Raw genomic sequence first — 19,746 nt, forward strand, 5'->3', positions numbered from 1 at the left:
TTTTTTTGAATTTTTTTTTTTCTCTCGTTCGTTTTTTGAGGCTTAGTTGACGCAGCGACAAGCTTGCCACAGTCTTCTTCGTTTCAGTCGGGACAGAACCACGTCGCACCGTGAACCAAGACACTGGGACGGATCCAGATTGACGAGCTGGAGCGGAATCCCTTTGGCGCCTGTACTGGGGGGAGGAGTAAATAGGGCGTTCTGACACGGTCTGGGGGCATAGAATAAGGACCGAGGGAGTGTTGTAAGGAAGTAGGCAAAGTAGGAAGAGCGGAATCGATGCAAAGCGATGCGAATGGACGGAATGGAATAATATCGAGGCGGCCACCTATTTTTATTTCTTTTGATTATGGATGAAGTTTCTCGTTGAGGGCTTTTTCTCTTTTCCCTCTTTTTTCTTTTTTTTTTGTTCGTTTATTTCTGTTGACGGTTGGTTGGTTGGTTGGCGAGAAATGAACACTAAGAAAATTGGCAGGAAGATTTTAGTCACGCGAGATTTTTTGGATTTTTTTTCCATTTATTATTTCCCTCTTTTCCTATCACTTGCAAGATCCTTATTTGGGACTCGTTTTTGGATTCAATGACAAGCGAGTGGAGCGCCAGAAACGCTGGAACTGCGGGGAAACCGAGAATATCTGGTTGAAAGACCAAGAGGGGAGGGGATGAAACAGAACGAAGAGCGAAGAGCGAAGAACGAAGTCATGACAGAAATGAATTGAGTCGCGTGTCCATCCATTGATACTTTCTATACTCTCTAGTAGTATATACTACCTAGTAGTTACATACAACCTATACACTACAGGGATCGATCTCACATGTTGGCTTGTGATTCCCCCAATATTGAGTATTCCACGTGTATGATTTCTTTTCTTTTTTTCTTTTTTTTAATATAATAATAGTATTATAATATTAATTTTATATTATATTATTTTTTAATCCTTGACTAAGAATGCGCCATTTTCGACGCTTCAACGCGCCTCTCGGGTCTTTCCGGGTCGACGCCTGACTCCCTCCGTCTCCCTCCGTCTTGCCCAATCGGGAAGTGCCTCGGCTATATTTCTCTGGTGCACTGACATTCAAGGCATCATCCTCTTCCCTACCACTCTCCCTACCTCGGATGAGGTAGGAGGTAGTTACCCCCCTTCTTCACTTGGCTGGTGCGCTGACCTTCCTGTGATGGGGCTTCGAATCTGGGCTGCTTCCAGCCAGTAAACATGACGACCCCTGAGGGGGTCGTCACTAGTAGTATGCACGTACGGAGTAGAGCAACGGAGGGCCGGATCGCAGCGTTTCGTCATGCTTTTGCTAGGACTTTGGTTGTATATCTGCATATTATATCTATGTCAGCGTGGGGAGTAATGACATACTCTGGAGATACATCGACTTCTCCAGATTCAGGAAGACCCGTCGTCTCCATTGCCTTACTCCGGACAGACCGGCCCACTGTCCCCACTCAATAGGATTATCACCATGCTCGTCGGCATTAAAAACAAGCGCTCCACGGTAGTAGATATCAACCTGTCGGCGGCAAATCTACCGTGCAGCAAATCGGCTCTTCTGCCGAATCCGAGTGCCGTACCGGAAAAAGACGTACCTATCCACAATCGATCGTCAGTAACCGTCGGTTTCATACACGTCATTCCTCCTGGCGTCCCGGTGTAGCAAATTCATGCAAGACAGAAGGAAACACGGGGCATACGGAAATGGCGTCAAGGCCAGTGTCAAGAAGGCCAGCAACGATGTGGCCCAGTGGTATCCCAGGTTGTTGTACACTGCATGAATCGGTTAGCAACTGGCCGTAACCATCCTCACGTTGACCTCAGCTTCGGACAAGTTCTCAGACTTACTCTGGATCCCAAACAAGGGAAAGATCCCCCCAAACAGCGAGCGAGCAAAGCTATTGGCCGCCAATGCACTGGCCGCAAAGGTCGGATACGCATCCACCAAAAAGGTGAAAATACCGGAATACACGAGGATGGTCCTGTTGTTCAACAATTAATGGAATCAGCGCCAATTCTTCGCTCAGTCCCGTTGGAAACTTACCCGGCCCCAAAAAGCCCACTGCCAATGATCGGTGCTATCCAATGCACCTGAGGATAAACCGTCCAGGCAAAAATGAACAATCCTATCGTCACAAGGGGTCCGCCAAGGATCGCTTAATCGCTGTTAGAAATGTCCGGACAATTAAGTATAGGCCAAGGACCAAACGGGCAAACGTACCTGGAGGAAGCCGCCACTCGGGCTGGAAGTCGTCGACTTTCCCAACCCTCCTCTCATGGTCCTTCTCCAGGCGCTGGTAAATGTGGCGCCAAAAGGGGTTCGAGAGGATAGCAAGGATCATCCCCACAAAGAGGCCCAGGAAACAAAGACCGCGCTGCCATAGCATAAAGCCATATACGTTGCCAAACACTAACTGGAAGGCGCCAAAGAAGAGATAGAGTATACCCAAAAGGATGGCCGAGAATACGCAAAGATTCAAGCACATAGGCTCCAGCGCAAGAAGCAGCATAGGTCGATAGATCGACCGCAGGACCGTCTGTGCGACAGAGCGATTCAATTTCTCGATGGGAGCTCCCCAGCGGTCGTCCCCTGTTTCCTGTCGTAATTTCTGTGCCTTACGTCTTAAAAGCCTGTCCAGACCTCCGTCAATACGCATTTCACATTGTTTGTAGCGCTGGGAAATTTCACTTACACAGGATGATAGGTTTCGGGGACAAAAGCAATGATCGAAACGAGCAATACACCCGTCCAGATAAGAAGTACGTAAAACGTCCAGCGCCTAAAGTCAGGAAAGTAATTAGATCAACTTTGGCTCCCATGAAGGTCTTCCAGCAAGACGTACCATGTAGTAAACTGATTTATTAATCCACCAACCCTAGAGATCTACGGTCAGCCACCGTAAACAAGCTCCCGGCAAATAGTTCGGGTCAGAACGTACAATGGTCCTACTTCCGGGCCAATGAAAGGCGAAGCAGTGTAGAGCATCATTGGCGCACTGAGCTCATGACGAGCAAAAAAGGTCCCCCACCGTACCACCGGCAACGCTAAGAAACGCGCTTCCTGCAATGCCATTGAAAAAGCGGCATATGATCATTGTCTGAATATTTTGAGCCACGGCACACGGAATTATCCAAATTAAGAAGAGTGTGAATGAGATGATATAAATATATCTTCGCCCGTAGAACTATTTCCTAGTCAGCGATGAAAATGTCAACGATGTCAAAAGACATACTGACCTCGGACAATGGCCCTAGAAATAACGGACCAACCGCTTCAGACAATCTATTTAGCAGTCCATTTTTACTCATATCCTCGCGCACACATGGCCCGAACTTACCAAGCCCCCATATGAAGAATGACAACCCTAACGTCGCAACCAACCGAGAACAATTGAACTCCTCGGTGATCTGATCATAGGTAACGGTATACATTGAAGAGGTACAAGTCCTTGAGGGCTGGCATCAGCACTGGGGGGGTAGAATCCGGGGTTGCACTGCCATATACTCACACACAGAGTGAACCCATCGAGCAGATAATCACGATCATCCATCGCCTCAGCGTGTTGAAGTTCCGAGGATTCATCGGGTCGTTTTCGTCCCATCCGACCATAAAGGCGGATAAATCATCTCCGCCCTTCCCCTGTTCTTCGGCGGGGAGCTTCTCCCCTGCCTCTTCATCTGCCGTGTGGCAGCTATATCCATCATTCAGGGACCAACTGCGTTCAACGGACCGTGAAGAAGCCAAATGTAATCTCTGTATTCGCTCATCATTGGCGGCTAGAGGGGCACTTATTGGCGCGTAAGTGCTCGCCTCGTCAAACTTCTCCGGGTCAAAAGCACCGACATCACTCGACTCGTCATCAGTGGATCGTCGTTGTGGATTGAGGACAGAGTTGACAGCTTGGCCAGCGGGAAGATCCTCCGGCTGCGTTGCCAACATAATTGGCCCGAGTATCCTATGCCTTCTTCCGCACAATGACTCTCACTTTTGCCGTCGCGATTGTAATAGCGATGCGCTACTATAGGTGCAGTGAAAGAGGGTGCTACCAGCTCATAGCCAGTCGATGTCCAATACAACAAAGCAGATCACCTGCAGCGACAAGGCCCCAGAGCCCAGCAGAAGCAGAAAAAAGAGAAGAGAGTAAAAAAGGGAAACGATTTAAATCCGTGGGAAGAATATGGGCACTAATAAGAGGGAAAGAAGGTATCAAGACCCACTACATGATACAACGTCGAAGGGTATGTTGAAGGAAGGAAAATTTGCCAACTTCGAGAGCATTTCCGGGTTTTCAGTCATTGTGACGCTCTTCCGGAGTCGGATGGATCTATGCTGATCACGATCCTTGGTCTCGGCCTCGTTGGGTCTAGCCAAGCTGAGTGAGTAATGGATCCAGACTGATGAAGAGTGATACTTCCTAACTTGTTCGTCAACTCATTATGGTGATGATGCGAATTCATATCACCAGAAGAACTATAACAAGGAAATAAAGCCGAGTGGACAGAATTTCTCCCGCGACCACGTGCCGATGACAGGTGTCAGCGAATCCCTTGTATGTACTCTCACTATTAATTTACGGCATATTTGAATGTTGCATCTCTGCTGCTAAAGGTCCTGATTTCTATAATACTAGAACAAGGCTACCTAATCATCCGGCCTATATTCGCCCCAGGGCCAACAACGGACCTCGTGTCCAAGGTCCAGCCCAAAAAACATAGAACAATCAATCAATTAATAGTCCTCCTTTTCAATCCCAAAGTGTGACTCCCCAAACTCCATCAGTTCATTAAATAAACAAACAAGGACCCGCATCCAAACATAAAACAGTCACCCAAAGTTAAACTCCCGCCAGAGTAAACGAAGAAGCGGAAGATGAAAGCCAAAAAAGAGAGAGAAGAAGGCATGCAACTATACAGAATCATCCGGTCTCACACACACACACACACACACACACACAAAAAAAACTAAATACCCCCATAGATTAGTAAAAGGCACCATCGTGGATCACTTAAGCTGCCACCGCAGTGGATTGGTCGACAGACTCTCCGCCGGTAGTCTCTTCAGCCCACGAGCCCCAGAGAGCGCGTTTTCCACGGACCTTAAGGGGTCCGCCCACAGTATCAGGGCGTTGTTCGACCTGCACAGAGTCTTTGGTGGCGAGCACCAAAATCTCGAAAAACATCTTGGTCGCGTCGGCCTTCGACGCTTTCTTCTCAGGCAGAAGGTCTTCGAACCGCACGCTCCTCTTCTGCTCCGCCTCACCTAAGCGGTCACGGAGGATGTGAACGGCATGCTTGGTACCAATTGACACTGGGCCGCTGTCAGCCGGTTGGATGGTATCGTCAAAGTCGTCCAGTGGCTGGTTCATTCCGTCGTCATCGCTCATGCGAAGGCCTTGGTCTTCCTCGTCTCCGGGGAATTCAATTTCGGACCGTTGATTAAGCGTCGAGTCAAGTCCGAGTCCTTCGTCGACCGGCACGATCGCTTCTTCTTCGCCAAGTTCCAACGCAGGGGCATTGACTGCTTCGATATCCATGTCGGAAATGCCGCTGTCGCGCTTTCTCTTGAGTTCACCGGCCCTCTTCACGGCGTCGAGCGAAAGCAGATCACGAAGCTCTGGGGCCCAGCCACGACCACGGCCTCCGCCCATCACGTTCGACACAAAGTCGCCGTTCTTTTGCATGTTCATGAGGGTGAGAAGGACGGGGTCGCGAGGCAGATAAGATGTCTCCTTCATGATACTGGAGCGGTTGTCATGCAGCTCTTTAATGGCTTTGCCCTTGTAGTCAATTTTCACATCGGCCTCCATCAAGGTCTCGACCTTCCGTCGTTTGGAGCGCTGCGCGTGTTGGAAGGCAACCGCACCTTCCTGCTCCTCGTCGCCTTCCTCTTCTTCCTGGAAAGTTCTATCGTGCTGTATGAGTTTGTTCACCTCTTCATCCGCGATATTAGTGAGAACCGATTCGCGATCCGATTCGTGGTGCTCAACATCGAGCGCCATGCCCCCTTCATCGCCACCAAAATCCATCGTATCATCCGCCTGCAGGAGAGTGTCCTGAGGACCGTCGTTGCCCAAATCCATCTTATCCAAAGGCGCATCATCCTCACCGAGATCCAGAGGCAGATCGACATCATTGAACTTCCCGGCATCGCTGAAGAGATCTTCCTCAACCGGTCGAGGAGCCGGGGCGTCTCGCCCGACTTCCATGCTGAAATCATGACCCAACGGCGTCTCGTCCTCACCCAAATCAAGGTCAATTAAAGTATGATCTTCGAGACGTACGGGCTCCTGGGAGACAGAGCGCCGAAAACTACTGTCAGGGAGAAGCTGACTTCCAAAATCCATTGACGATCCCGGCTGCTTGCCCTCCGGCTCTAAGTGGAGGGTTTGAGGCAGCAGCAAGGAAGAATCCAGGTTCATGAATAGGTCAGACTCGGTAAGCACATCAGGCAGTGTAATACCACCTGGCGCGACGACGGTAGTGGTCAGGTCATTGTTATTGGTCAACCGAAAGGCCTAGAGTAGTTCATGTTAGCATATATCCCTCGGAGGCAAAAGAATTGATCGGGGGTGAACTATCATACCATTTTAATCTTCATCAGTGCTTCATTGCAATCATCCAATAGATAGCGCGCCTTTCTACTATAGATGCGGACCACACCCAACAGCAACTGACCACTCAATCGCAGAGCCATGGGTGCTTGTCCTTGATCCACAATGGCACTCACGCTACTTTCGATATCCGATTGCAAGATGTGCGATTTGGAAAGCTTGCGCTCCAGGTTGGCCGACAGCCAAACGCGGGCCAGTGGCCCCGTCTTCGACAGAAGGGTCTCGGAATAGAACATGGTGGCCGAAGCGAGATTAAACGAACACGCAAAAAGGAACAAAAAATAAAAAAGAACAAGGAAGAATGAGAGCAACAACTATTCAAGAAAGTATCAGGTAAAACAGCCCGCCCGATGCGGGGTGGTGTGTGGCAGGAGGCCCTGGCAACGCAAGTTTGATGACGCGGTATTCCGACAACAAAAGGATCAGTATTTCGCCTCCCTACGGGTTCGTTTCGAGAGAGAACGGCGCGATCAAAACAAATGTCCAGAAGAGTCACTAGACAGTAACCTCCAGGCGATTACGTAGAGACGAATGCAGGCGTATCCACGGAGTTCGCAAGTCGGAAGGAAGGGGGGTGGTTGGGATCAACCAAGTTATGGAGGTTGGTGGGAGAAACAGCGAAAAGGGAGCGCGTCTGGCGGCGGAAGTTCCTGCATTATCTAATAATCAGGTGGTTGCCCAGCCGCAACGAGGAAAGCTGGGGCCTGCTGATTGGCTGTTGTCTCATCACGTGAAGTATCCTGACTGACTAAGACACAACAGATCACGGGGTGTATTAGGCCCAATTAGGACCGGGCGGATTAATATAGTCGCCGGTGCTAGTCTGCAAAAGGCAAAGCATCATCAGCAAAATGTCAGGTGTCCAGATCTCGATCTCCAAAGACATCACTTCTCTTCCTAAGACTCACGTCCTATTCATTCATTCATTCATTACATGGTTGCTCTCTGCTGATCCTCCTGAAGCCCATTGGGGTTATCATTGCCTTTTCGGTGTTCAGAGTGACCGTCCAGCCGGGGTCTCTCTCTAGACCCTCGCGGCAGGGCCTTGTTTCCACTTGCCTTAGTGTCCATCTTAGCTACTCAGTACTTAATCTTACTGATGCAGCTTCGCGTTTGAGAACGTGTCTACTGGCAGTCTCGCTCTCCCAACATTCTTGAATCCTTTTTCCCACCTCCCTCCTTTTTTATTTATTTATTTTTTTTTTTTTGGAAAATTCCCCCCTTCCCACCATTACGCTATTATCCCTTTTCGGACGGGATGATAACAGCTGTGAGCCGGATTTAACAGGTCCCTGGTTCGACAAAGCATGAGAGATGTCAAGGTCCGCAACGCCGGCACTACCTTTGCATAATGCCCAGGCCTCCGAGTTAAGACCTCCGTCCACAGCTACGCTGGGTGTGCGCTCCAATCCGTCGTCACCCTCGGTAAGTCTAGGAGCCTGGATCCCGCACCGTTCAAAATTGCCATCTTCGACGTTGTCGCTGACGTGAAGCGTCCTGAACAGACTTCAACCTCCACCTATGCACTATTAGACCCGCAAGAAACCGCAGAACGCCTACAAACCTCTCTTATTCATGGACTTACCCCGGCGGAAGCGGAGATACGCTTGATACGGGGTGGACCAAATGAATTGCCTCATGAAGAGCCGGAGCCCCTGTGGCTACGGTTTCTCAAGCAGTTTCGGGAGACTTTGATCCTACTTCTTCTGGCGTCGGCGGCAATTTCCTTTCTCATGGGCAACTATGATGACGCTGTCAGCATCACCCTCGCCGTTACTATCGTCGTTACCGTTGGGTTTGTCCAGGAATATCGGTCGGAAAAGTCCCTGGAGGCACTGAGCCGCCTAGTGCCGCATCATGCGCATCTGATCCGCCATGTTCCCCATTGGAACGCCCCTCCCTTGGACAATTCCATTCCTGCCGCCCCCGAGTCTGACGTGGAATTACAGGAGCTGAGTAGAAAGAGTCCAGCTTCTGCTTCGGCCGCCGTCAAGGCCTCCACCACTGTTCTTGCCACTGAATTAGTGCCGGGAGACATGGTTCTTTTCACCGTTGGGGACCGCATTCCGGCCGATATTAGAATCACTGCTGCTACTGACCTAACCATCGACGAATCGAATCTGACGGGGGAGAACGAACCGGTGGCTAAAATGGCCCACGCCATTCGGAGTCTAAAGGGTATCTCCACGAAACCTCCTCGGTCACCGTTTTACGATGCACCGGCCAGTGGTGCTGTGGGAGCTGATATCCGTTTAAATGAGCAACATAATATCGCCTTCATGGGCACCTTGGTCCGCTCAGGGTATGGCCAGGGAATTGTCATTGGCACCGGTGCAAGGACAGAATTTGGCAGCATTTCAGCATCGTTGCAGGAGATTGAAAGTCCAAGGACACCGCTACAGCTCTCAATGGACCGTCTGGGGCAAGAACTGAGCTACGTTTCTTTCGGCGTTATCGCTTTGATCGTGGTGATAGGGTTACTGCAAGGTCGGAAACTTCTCGAAATGTTCACCATTGGTGTTTCGCTCGCTGTTGCAGCAATTCCAGAAGGACTCCCAATCATTGTGACGGTCACCCTCGCTCTAGGTGTGCTGCGCATGGCTAAGAGAGGGGCCATCATGCGAAGGCTTCCAAGTGTCGAGACTCTGGGGTCCGTGAATGTGATCTGCAGTGACAAAACAGGAACCCTCACGCTCAACCATATGACTGTCACCAAAATGTGGCACTTCGATTGTCTCGAGCCATTTGAAGTGCACAACGATATCACTTCATTGGCACCAGGACCTGCAGCGCGAACGGTTTTGCGCGTTGGCAATATTGCCAATAATGCCAGGTTGTCACGCGTAAACGCAAACTCTCCTGCTAGTGCATCTTCTGCCGCCGTGCTGTCCTCCACTGACGATAGAGCTTCTGGATCCATCCGGAGCAGGTGGGTTGGTCAACCCACTGACGTTGCTATCCTCGATCTTTTAGACTCTTTCGGCGAAGACGACGTACGCGATCGGATTAGCGCTCGCGTCGCCGAGACTCCATTCAGCTCCGAACGCAAATGGATGGGCGTCATCATTGGAAATGGCACCTCCAGCGAGACCAATCATGTTGCTTATATTAAGGGAGCCCTAGAGCAGGTGCTGGCGCGCTGTGATACCTATTTAACCAAGGACGGTCGCGAAGTTATCTTAGATGAGCCACGACGCCAGACAGTTCGACAGGCAGCCGATCACATGGCATCGGAAGGCCTGAGAGTCCTGGCTTTCGCGAGTGGGGCAGTACGAGATTCATCCAAGGGAAGGCCATTTGGTAGCAGATCCGGCACACCCACTTCGAGAACCAGCCAGGGTGACGACGATGATCGGTATACCGGACTGGTCTTCTCTGGGCTCGTAGGAATGAACGATCCTCCCCGAAAGAATGTTCACAAGTCCATCCGGCGCCTAATGGCCGGGGGAGTGCGAGTCATTATGATCACTGGAGATGCAGAGACCACAGCCGTTGCCATTGCCAAGAAGCTCGGGATGCCCGTCAGTGACGTTCCGGGTTCTCGGTCTGTCCTCAGTGGGGAGAGCATCGATCGCATGAGCACGGAGGAGCTCACGCAAGCCATATCCTCCGTTTCAATTTTTGCACGCACCAGTCCGGAGCACAAGATGAAGATCGTGCGTGCACTGCAGGCCCGAGGCGACGTAGTGGCCATGACGGGGGATGGTGTGAATGATGCACCGGCGCTGAAGAAAGCAGACATTGGCATTTCCATGGGCAAACTAGGCACTGATGTTGCCAAGGAGGCCGCAGACATGATCTTGACCGACGACGACTTTTCGACTATACTCCGCGCCATTGAACAGGGCAAGGGGATATTCTATAATATTCAGAACTTTATTACATTCCAGCTCAGCACCAGTGTTGCCGCCTTGAGTCTTGTGTTGTTGAGTACCGCTCTCGGATTCAAGAACCCGCTCAATGCCATGCAAATTCTTTGGATCAGTGAGTCTTGATATTGTTGATACATTTTTCCGATCTCCAGTTACTAACACATGCGTCCCTAGATATTCTCATGGACGGCCCTCCGGCCCAGTCCTTGGGCGTGGAGCCAGTTGATCCGTCTATCATGGGCCGGCCTCCGCGGCCCAGGACGGCGCGGGTGCTTACCAAACCGCTCATTCAACGGGTGGTTACTTCAGCTTTGACGATTATGCTGGGTACTCTTGCCATCTATGTTTACGAGATGGGCGATATCGATGACGGGGTTATGCCAGGCAAGCGGACCCGGGTGGTAACGGCGCATGATACGACCATGACATTTACCTGCTTCGTGCTCTTTGACATGTTCAATGCGCTGGCCTGCCGCAGCGAGGGCAAGTCGGTGCTCCGCGGGGAGATTTCTCTGTTTGGAAACAAGATGTTCAATTACGCGGTGTTCGGGTCTCTTGCCGGACAAGCGTGTGTCATCTACCTTCCCTTCCTGCAACGAATCTTCCAGACCGAAGCCCTCAATCTGGCGCATTTGTTAAAGCTGCTGTGCATTTCGAGCACGGTGTTTTGGGTAGACGAGGCCCGGAAATTCTACCAGATGATGAAACGGCGGAGGGCTGTGGGGGCGGGATATAGTGTGAATGTTTAATTATCTGTGTTTTGGTGAAAGATCTTGGTTTTGATATAGATTCGTATATACACATTGAGGTGCGGGGTATAATTAGATAGAACGATGTCTTTGTCGGCATCTGTACCTGAGGGTCAGTAGGCAACTAGAAACAGTAGAGCTTGTAGAAAGACCTTGTTAAATTAGTTCTATACTGATATTAGCAATAAACTCTGCAATTTCTTTGACAGGGCCCTTAACGTTCACCACTGACTCTAAGCGAGTTCTATTTTGGTATTATCAGAGATAGATACGGAGTACAGTAGATACTAGTGGCAGATGGACTTGGCGGAGTTCCACTACATGAGTTATGGGGTAGTCACAAGTTGAAAGAACTAATTATAAAATCCTTAGGTATACAGAGTATTGTTGGAGAGACAGACCGTTGTGGTCTCTACATTCTACAATCTGTTCTTCACGTACTAGGTACAGGCTTACCTTGGATGTACTGCTACTTGGCCCCATGCATCCTTATAGAGTACTCCCTGGTACTCCATATTCCGCAAGCTTAGCAGCTGCCAAGACAGCCAGACCATGCCGATGAAAGCATCCCGAGGCCGATTTCGGGGGGGCAAGGAGCAATGCGGAATTCCCTGAAAGTCCCGAAATCGACGCGGGAGAATCAGGGAGGAGGTGATTGGACCATCTGAACGTTATCAGTATCATGGAGATCGCAGAGGCTGAACTAGACCGGATCCGGGGAGTCGGGCCCACTTGGTGGCCGGTGGCGCCCAGGGCCTTATCGGGACCTCACAGCCAATCGTTCGGGCGATATCGATGAGCTCAGAGAAATGATGGATGATAAGGGCTGCATTCTTCTTCCGGAAGTAATAGTGTCACCCCCCAGTCTTGGGGTTATCATCTATCTCGGCTGCTAGAGATAGTAGATTCGAATCTCCGGGGGGGAGCAGATGAGACGTAGATTTAAATACAGGTGCAGAACCCTTCTATCTAGTGCGAGAGGGGAAGAAAATGGATCCAGCAGATACCCATCCCCCATGAAACTTTCCACCATGTCTCCCCCTCTTCACTTCTAAGGAGTTCAATTTCGGTTCCGCATGCGGTCTTGGCCCGGATGGGGAATGGAGAAACCATACACAATGGGCAGTGGTGACGATACGAGGGACTTTCTCTCGACAACTCTTTGATTGGCAGGGGAGAGATGTAGTTTGTTTTATTCGATTTGATTTTTCACGTCCTGTTATCTATTATTTTTTTTATTAGTATTATTATTACTTATCGTCTTTTTTCCCCCCCTCCTGCGCCCTTTCGTCCAGCATTCTTCTGCCCCGATCGATTATCGTTCCTTCTCGGAGTCGACTCTCGTACTCCGTGACTAAGTCCCTTACCTAGATTTACCTCCTACTCCCTGGTGTTTCTTTATATACTGTCTGGACCCTACCCCGTACACTGCGGTTTTTTTCTCCACACGCCGACGACCTTATTTTCTCCCTCCCGACATTCCCCTTTCCGAGCCAGGAATAGCAGGGTATCGCGGACCACATAACTTCTGCTGCCTTTGACCTCTCTTCCCGCCTGATCTACGCGTCTCCGCGCCTGTTGACGTTGACATTGCGGGACCAGAGCTCTGATTGTGCCTACGACCATTGTCTTCACCCGAATCGACTTCCATTGTCGCTATGGCATCAGAAGGGAAAGCCCCCTTCGCTCCAGACTATGCTTCCTACAACTGGACGGGTGCCCCCTCTAACTATGATCAGCTGGCAACCAACGACATAGGAGGAGATTCAAGTACGTGTTGGCATTGGAGTATTTGTGCAGCATGCCAAAATTCCCCCAGACTAACGGTTGCTTCCCTCTAGGAATGGAAAATCTGAACAAATGGTTCCAACCGGGGGATCAGGCATACATCATTGTGGCCTCCGCCATGGTCATGGTCATGATTCCCGGTCTCGGTTTCCTATACTCCGGTCTTGCTCGTCGAAAATCCGCCCTCAGTATGATCTGGGCCTGCATGGCCTCTCTGTCCGTCGTCACGTTCCAATGGTACTTCTGGGGTTACTCGCTCGCTTTCTCTCCTACCGCAACCAACGGGTACATCGGCAACCTTCGTAATTTCGGGTTGATGAAGACTCTGGCGGATCCAAGCCCCGGTTCTCCCCTAGTGCCGAACCTTCTGTATGCTTTCTACCAGGTATGGGCTATCGAAAGGATATGAATTCCTGTCCCTCCTGGCCCTCGCTAACGTCACGCCCTTTTAGATGCAATTCTGCGCAGTGACGGCAGCGATTATCATGGGAGCGGTCGCGGAACGTGGACGCCTGCTTCCCGCCATGGTGTTCGTCTTCATCTGGGCTACAATTGTCTATTGCCCCCTTGCCTGCTGGACCTGGAGTAAGAACGGCTGGGCCGTCAAATTCGGTGTGCTAGATTATGCCGGTGGTGGGCCAGTCGAAATCGGGTCCGGTTTATCTGCCCTGGCCTACTCGATGGTCCTGGGTCGCCGCCAGGAACGTATGATGCTGAATTTCCGCCCGCACAACGTCTCCCTCATTCTCCTGGGCACCGTTTTCCTCTGGTTTGGATGGCTGGGATTCAACGGTGGTTCGGCCTTTGGTGCTAACCTCCGTGCCGTCATCGCTTGCTGGAACACGAATTTGACTGCGGCCTTTGCCTCCATCAGCTGGGTGGTTCTCGATTGGCGTTTGGCTCGGAAATGGTCCATGGTCGGCTGGTGCTCTGGGACAATCTCTGGTCTAGTCGCGGCGACTCCAGCATCCGGCTTTATCACTCCCTGGGCGAGTGTCATCCTTGGTATCGTGACGGGAATTGTATGCAACTATGCAACCAAGGGTACGCTCTAACAATGTGATTCAAGATTGTGCATGGATCGATTGACTAACCCTCACTTCTAGTGAAATACTGGATCCGGATAGATGACTCGATGGATGTGTTTGCTGAGCACGGTGTCGCTGGCATTGTCGGCCTGATCTTTAACGCCCTTTTCGCGGACGACGCAGTGGTTGGTCTGGACGGAGTGAACACCGGGAGTGGGAGCGGTGGATGGGTGATCCACAACTATAAGCAACTCTATATTCAAATCGCCTTCATTTGCGCCGCCAGCGCCTATTCGTTCGTCGTATCCGCTATCATTGCATACGCTATCAATGCCATCCCCGGCTTGAAGCTCCGGGCATCTGAGGAGGCCGAACTGCTGGGCATGGATGATGACCAACTGGGCGAATTCGCCTACGACTATGTCGAAGTCCGCCGCGACTACCTCGCCTGGACGCCGCAGAAACACGACCAACTCGAGGATGGGCATCACATCCCTGCAGCGGCGCGGTACGGGATAGGCGAGCACAGCGAAATGATGTTGGATGGACAACCCCCCGCAGGTATCGATAGTCGTGGCTGCAGCGAAGGCGATTCTGGCATTCAAGAAATCAAGATGGCTCCGACACCACAACACCCGACGGAGGAAGAGACCGCCCAGCCTATGTCTGAAAAGACGCAGTCATGATCATTTCCTTTTTTCACCTTCCCTTTTCGTATTGTGCCTTTTTTTTTTCTTTTTTTGAAATACCCAGCGTTTCTTTGGTCTTCGTTTGGCTGAGCCACCTTTCTTAATATATTATCTTATACCTGTCTGTCTTTCTGGGTTTGCTTGGGATAGGAGTTGTTTTCCTTATCCTTTCGGCTGTCGACGGGATTGTATATAGTCGCTTCTCGGTGGGGGATTATTTTTCGGTTTAGGATTTTCAGATACCACGTGCATAGATTGAAGGCTCATTCCTCTTAACTATTTGGTTTACATTCTATCGTAGGGCTAGAATTTGGAATCTGTAACTTTTGTTTCCTATCGCCTGTGATAGGGGTTATCGCGCAGATATATATGTACGTGTTATAGAAAGATATATATGTACGTGCTATAGTGCTATAGAAAGATCTATCGATACTCAAATTTACAATGCGATATATTCCTTCTTTTCTTCACTGCTCGCCATATCGTCGCACCATCGCCCGGATCCGCGTTCGCTCCTCCCGGCTCAGTTTATCCACCACCTCGGCGGTTTCCCCTCCTCGCACGGCATCTTCCCATTCGTCCTCGTCCATCCCCATCACCAAAGCCATCTGCGTACACCGTGCGAAGGCCTCGCGATGTCGGTATCGTCCCGGCGCACCGTACGTGCCACCAATGTCCACCGCGGCGCTGACCACCCCCGATACGTCCCGCTCGAGTCGCGTGGCTCCCAGAGCATTGATCCGGCCGTGGTACGACCACAGTCGTTTCTCTAACAGTCGGGCCAGGTACGCCACCGTGACAGTCAGCAGACGGTCGAAGGCCGACGTGGTGAGGATACGACATAGCGGGAGGAGAAGTTCGGTCCAGCTGGCGGCGAAGCGCGGACGGACGAGTTCGGCCCGCGTCGTGGCGTCGTCGTCTGCGTCCTCCTCGGGGTGGTCGTACTCGGAATATGCAGCGCTGGTGGGGTCACTGTCATCCCCCGGTTGGTATTCAATGTCACGGAATGCGTCGGCGAGGATGGGTCGCAGACGCTGCTTGACCACATTGTTGAAGACGACCTGGATGCCATCGGACAGCAGATCGGTGACCTTGGATTCGAAGGAGGAGGAAAACGTCTGCAGCGTCTGTGCCGTGAGGGCCGCCTCGGCAGGAATTGGGAACAGGGAGCGCAGTGGATCGGTGTCCTCTATCTCACCGTCGGGGCTCGCTGTCTTCTTCGTTTCGGTATTGTTCTGCACGATGCGCCGGACGTAGTCGACGGCCACATCCAGATTGTTGATCAAGACCAGAAAGGAGATGACCATATGTTCCGGCGGCTGGCCTCCCTGGACGGAAGCTCGCGGGTAGCATTCATCGCGCATTTTCCTCTGCGTCATGCCGATAAAGTCGGACCCCAGAACCCGGGACAGCGTGGGGACTACATTGGTGACCACGGCGATTTGCGAGGTCGCCAGTGATTGCTGCAAGACCTTGTTCACTATGTACATGATATCATCGACCGCAGAGGTGATATGGGGCGGATCAGCCTTCAAGGGGTTCTGCGGGTTCAGTGTCAGGCCGGAAGGTTGCTCATCCAGCTGGAAGGCCTTCTCGACCGATCGTCGGAAGAAAAAGGTCGTCATGGCGTTAAAGGGGGCAACTAGTCGGTCATTAATCTTCTTCATCAGAGCAGACTCTTGCAGGAATCGAGGCCGTGTAGTTTGATTGTCGTCTCCCGGGGCCTTTCAGCTTGTCAGCGCACTGGAAATTATGGAGAGAAGCAAGGAGGACTTACATTGCATGTGTCAGCCAAGAATCGACAGTACAGTGACCAACGGCCAAGCATTACGGCCATTTCATTCAGGAGTCCATCAATTTCCTTCATATCCACGCCGTCATCCTCGGCCGTCCCCGAGGCACTATCCCGGGTGGCCGGGGAGTTGGAGCGAGGCGTAGCGCTCCGCTGGGCAGGTAGGAAGCTCTGCACCAGGAAAGTAAATGCGTATGATTTTATATCCGTCAGTCTGCGGTCTACATGTCTTTCGTCGCTCCAGGTGTCCAGGATGATCCCACCCTGGACATCCGCCTCGAGCTGCAAACGCTCAATAACACGGTTCATCTTCCTGGGGCCATAATGTCGCTCCACCAACCCCCCGTGGCCATCGATTATTTGGGCGATATGCTCGAATAACTTGGTCAGGGCATTGGCGTAGAAGAAGCCATCTTTGGCCTGAGCAGTGGTTCCGGCATTGAGATTGCCTCGAGCCCGGGACGCCACTCCCTGACAGACGTAACGGCCATAGACGTCGAGCCCAACCTCGGAGCGACCGATCAAGGGAAACAGCTTGAAGAAGCGGGTGATCTTAGCGCCATTGGCCTCCTTGACGGCCTTGTCGAACTCGCGCAAGAACAGGCCACAGAGCGACTCGGCCGCACTATCAAGAGTAACATTTGGCGGATCCGGCACCTCGGCCGTGGGCACCATCTCGGCCGCGAAGGAGCCATGGATCACGTCGGACGGAATCTTGGAGGCGCGGTTCAAGTAACTGGCGGCGGTTTCCCAGTCCTGGGGCGCCCCCATGGAGCCCGCCACCCCCAGGACGCAGGCCTTGAGCTCCGAGACCTGTTCCACCACCTCCAATGTGGCCTTTACCCGGGATTGTTCCAAGTCCAAGCGGCGGACGGCGCTCGAGATACGATCCGCGGTTTCAGCGGCGGAGGAGAGCATGCCATGGCTGAGAGAGCGGGTGGTGCTGGTCTGGGAGCCCAAGTTGGCCCGCAGCAGGTCCAATCGGCCTAGCTCGCGTGAGAAATCCTTCTGAGAGGCTACGAGAGCATCTAGACGGGCGGTCACGGAGGCTTCCTGTTGGTGTAGGTGGGACAAAGTGGACTTGATCTCGGCGACAGAGCTAGCGTTGAAAACATCCGGGGCGGGATGCACAGCGGAGGCAGATGACGGGATTATGACATGTCCATTGACGGGGGTAGAGTTGGACATTGTCCACTGAGGGGGAAGGGAAGAAGCGCGATCAACGTGAAGAGATAAGCAAGAGAGAAAGAAAGTGAGGCGATTCGAGGAAGAAGCGGCAAGCTGGCGAGTTGCTGGAAGAGGCAGGCGGTGGACACCAACGAGAGAGTAGAGTAAGAGACCTTTCTTTCTTTGTATATCTCTCATTGTATATCTCTTTTCTCTTTATCTCTTGTCTCTTTCATTATCTATTCTCTCTCTTTCTCATCATTTCTCATTGTCTTCTATATTGGTATGACAGACACCTCAGGCACCAACTACCATTTTCGGCAATCCCGATCGACGTCATCCGCGTTTTCTGTCGTTCTTCCTGCGCGATTTCCAACTCGACTGGTCTCAATTGCCTTGGTGTCTTGTCATTAATACTATTAATATATTCAACTCTGCCTAGAATATCACCCTCTCCCCCCTACAACCTCGATAATCTCCAGAACCGCCAGCATTGGTCGTCGTTGACGACCCGACCTCGATCCGGCCGACTGCCTCGCAAAATGGGCAACGAATCCTCCACGCTGATAGACGATGCGACGCCTCCATCCGCTCTGGAGGCTCGCACTCTGGAGGCAGTGGCCAAGTACATCCGCGAAAAAGATGTGCGACGGATTGTGGTGATGGTATGTATATATAGATTTTTTCCCCCTTCTGCTGTTCAAATGCTTACCAAGGCATGCAATGGATATAGGTGGGCGCAGGTATCAGCACCTCAGCGGGAATCCCCGATTTTCGTTCGCCAGACACCGGTATCTATGCCAATCTGGCTTTTCTGGACCTGCCCGATCCCGAAGCCGTGTTCGATATCAGCTTCTTCAGAGAAAACCCGCAGCCTTTCTACGCCCTGGCGCGGGAGTTGGCGCCGGGCCGGTATCGACCAACCATTGCGCATTCGTTGGTCAAGTTGCTCTACGAAAAGGGGCTGTTACTAAAACACTTTACCCAGAACATTGACTGCCTGGAACGGTTGGCGGGGGTACCCGGTGAGATGATTGTGGAAGCTCATGGAAGCTTCGCGAGTCAACACTGCATCGACTGTCGTGCCGAGTATCCCGAAAACCTGATGAAGGAGGCCATTGGCAAGGGTGAAGTCCCGTACTGCTCCCAATGCAACGGCCTCGTCAAGCCTGACATCGTCTTCTTTGGCGAATCGCTGCCCGAGGACTTTTTCATTAACCGGACGCTGCCCGAAGAGGCAGACCTCTGTATCGTCATGGGAACGAGTCTTTCCGTGCAACCTTTCGCCAGTCTCCCCTCATTCTGTCGGGATGGCATCCCCCGCATCCTGATCAACATGGAACAGGTCGGGGGATTGGGATCCCGTGCCGACGACATTTTGATCCTGGGGGATTGCGATGCGGGGGTACGGAAATTTGCTCGCGCTCTGGGTTGGGAGCAAGAACTCGAACTCCTCTGGAAGTCAACAAATCCGGATCCGGATCAAGGCTCCCGGGAGGCGGAGACAGCGTCGCTGAAAACCAGGGACGAGGGATTCCGAGACGAAGTGGAGCGTCTGACGGAGGAGATAGACCGGACACTGGGGATCTCTGATACATACCAACAACGGGTGCGACGGCAGCTGAACGGGTCAGAGGAGTCGGAGAAGAAACGGTTCTCAGAGACAGCAGTAGAAACGGTGTCGAGCATGGGGGGATTGGCGCATGTATTCCCTCATCTGGTACGACGACCGAAATCTTCGGATATAGACTGATAGATAGATAGATGACAGGAGAATGGCGTTGTGGGGGGTTTGGGGGGAGGGGGGCTGGTTATTATTATGATTGTTCTTATTTCTTGTTCCTTAAAATATGCACGTAAATCATCGCATGCCCAAACAAGGCCCGGTGAGGGAATCCACAGCGGGGCCGATAGTAGTTGACTAGTTCATTAGTGAGTGACTCGCCCCACGCCTGATATCATCCACTTTTCCTCCCTCGTCGTTCGTCTTTCTTTTCTCTCCATCTATTCTTCTCCCTCCCCAATTCTTTTCCTCTTTGTGCATTTCTTAT

The 19,746-nt window shown here is 51.7% G+C and overlaps 6 protein-coding genes across 6 annotated transcripts; 3 read left to right on the forward strand and 3 right to left on the reverse strand.

Moving 5' to 3' along the window:
- Positions 1-1,533: 1,533 nt before the first annotated feature.
- On the reverse strand, positions 1,534-3,939 carry ATNIH1004_002661 (uncharacterized protein; the record flags this gene model as incomplete). The annotated part of the gene is made up of 10 exons (XM_033567347.1): positions 1,534-1,594; positions 1,700-1,772; positions 1,848-1,981; positions 2,044-2,155; positions 2,221-2,630; positions 2,693-2,779; positions 2,843-2,875; positions 2,939-3,060; positions 3,237-3,250; positions 3,513-3,939. 10 exons carry the CDS (start codon positions 3,937-3,939, stop codon positions 1,534-1,536), a joined length of 1,473 nt encoding a protein of 490 aa, XP_033429342.1.
- Positions 3,940-5,005: 1,066 nt separating this feature from the next.
- MCD1 (kleisin alpha) lies at positions 5,006-6,846 on the reverse strand (the record flags this gene model as incomplete). Its single annotated transcript, XM_033567348.1, has 2 exons — positions 5,006-6,514; positions 6,583-6,846. 2 exons carry the CDS (start codon positions 6,844-6,846, stop codon positions 5,006-5,008), a joined length of 1,773 nt encoding a protein of 590 aa, XP_033429343.1.
- A 1,078-nt stretch (positions 6,847-7,924) lies between these two features.
- On the forward strand, positions 7,925-11,231 carry pmr1 (Ca(2+)/Mn(2+)-transporting P-type ATPase PMR1; the record flags this gene model as incomplete). Its single annotated transcript, XM_033567349.1, has 3 exons — positions 7,925-8,035; positions 8,116-10,594; positions 10,657-11,231. The coding sequence occupies 3 exons, from the start codon at positions 7,925-7,927 to the stop codon at positions 11,229-11,231; spliced, it is 3,165 nt and encodes a 1,054-aa protein (XP_033429344.1).
- Positions 11,232-12,889: 1,658 nt separating this feature from the next.
- Positions 12,890-14,733, forward strand: ATNIH1004_002664 (ammonium transporter; the record flags this gene model as incomplete). The annotated part of the gene is made up of 4 exons (XM_033567350.1): positions 12,890-13,001; positions 13,073-13,404; positions 13,472-14,063; positions 14,126-14,733. 4 exons carry the CDS (start codon positions 12,890-12,892, stop codon positions 14,731-14,733), a joined length of 1,644 nt encoding a protein of 547 aa, XP_033429345.1.
- A 470-nt stretch (positions 14,734-15,203) lies between these two features.
- Positions 15,204-17,716, reverse strand: ATNIH1004_002665 (Golgi transport complex subunit COG4; the record flags this gene model as incomplete). The annotated part of the gene is made up of 2 exons (XM_033567351.1): positions 15,204-16,460; positions 16,514-17,716. The coding sequence occupies 2 exons, from the start codon at positions 17,714-17,716 to the stop codon at positions 15,204-15,206; spliced, it is 2,460 nt and encodes an 819-aa protein (XP_033429346.1).
- Positions 17,717-18,237: 521 nt separating this feature from the next.
- HST2 (SIR2 family NAD-dependent protein deacylase) lies at positions 18,238-19,448 on the forward strand (the record flags this gene model as incomplete). Its single annotated transcript, XM_033567352.1, has 2 exons — positions 18,238-18,360; positions 18,429-19,448. The coding sequence occupies 2 exons, from the start codon at positions 18,238-18,240 to the stop codon at positions 19,446-19,448; spliced, it is 1,143 nt and encodes a 380-aa protein (XP_033429347.1).
- Positions 19,449-19,746: the final 298 nt, after the last annotated feature.

This window comes from Aspergillus tanneri (genome assembly GCF_003426965.1).
Source record: "Aspergillus tanneri strain NIH1004 chromosome Unknown AapTan_1_pilon_pilon_pilon, whole genome shotgun sequence".
NCBI classification, from domain to species: Eukaryota; Fungi; Ascomycota; class Eurotiomycetes; order Eurotiales; family Aspergillaceae; genus Aspergillus; species Aspergillus tanneri.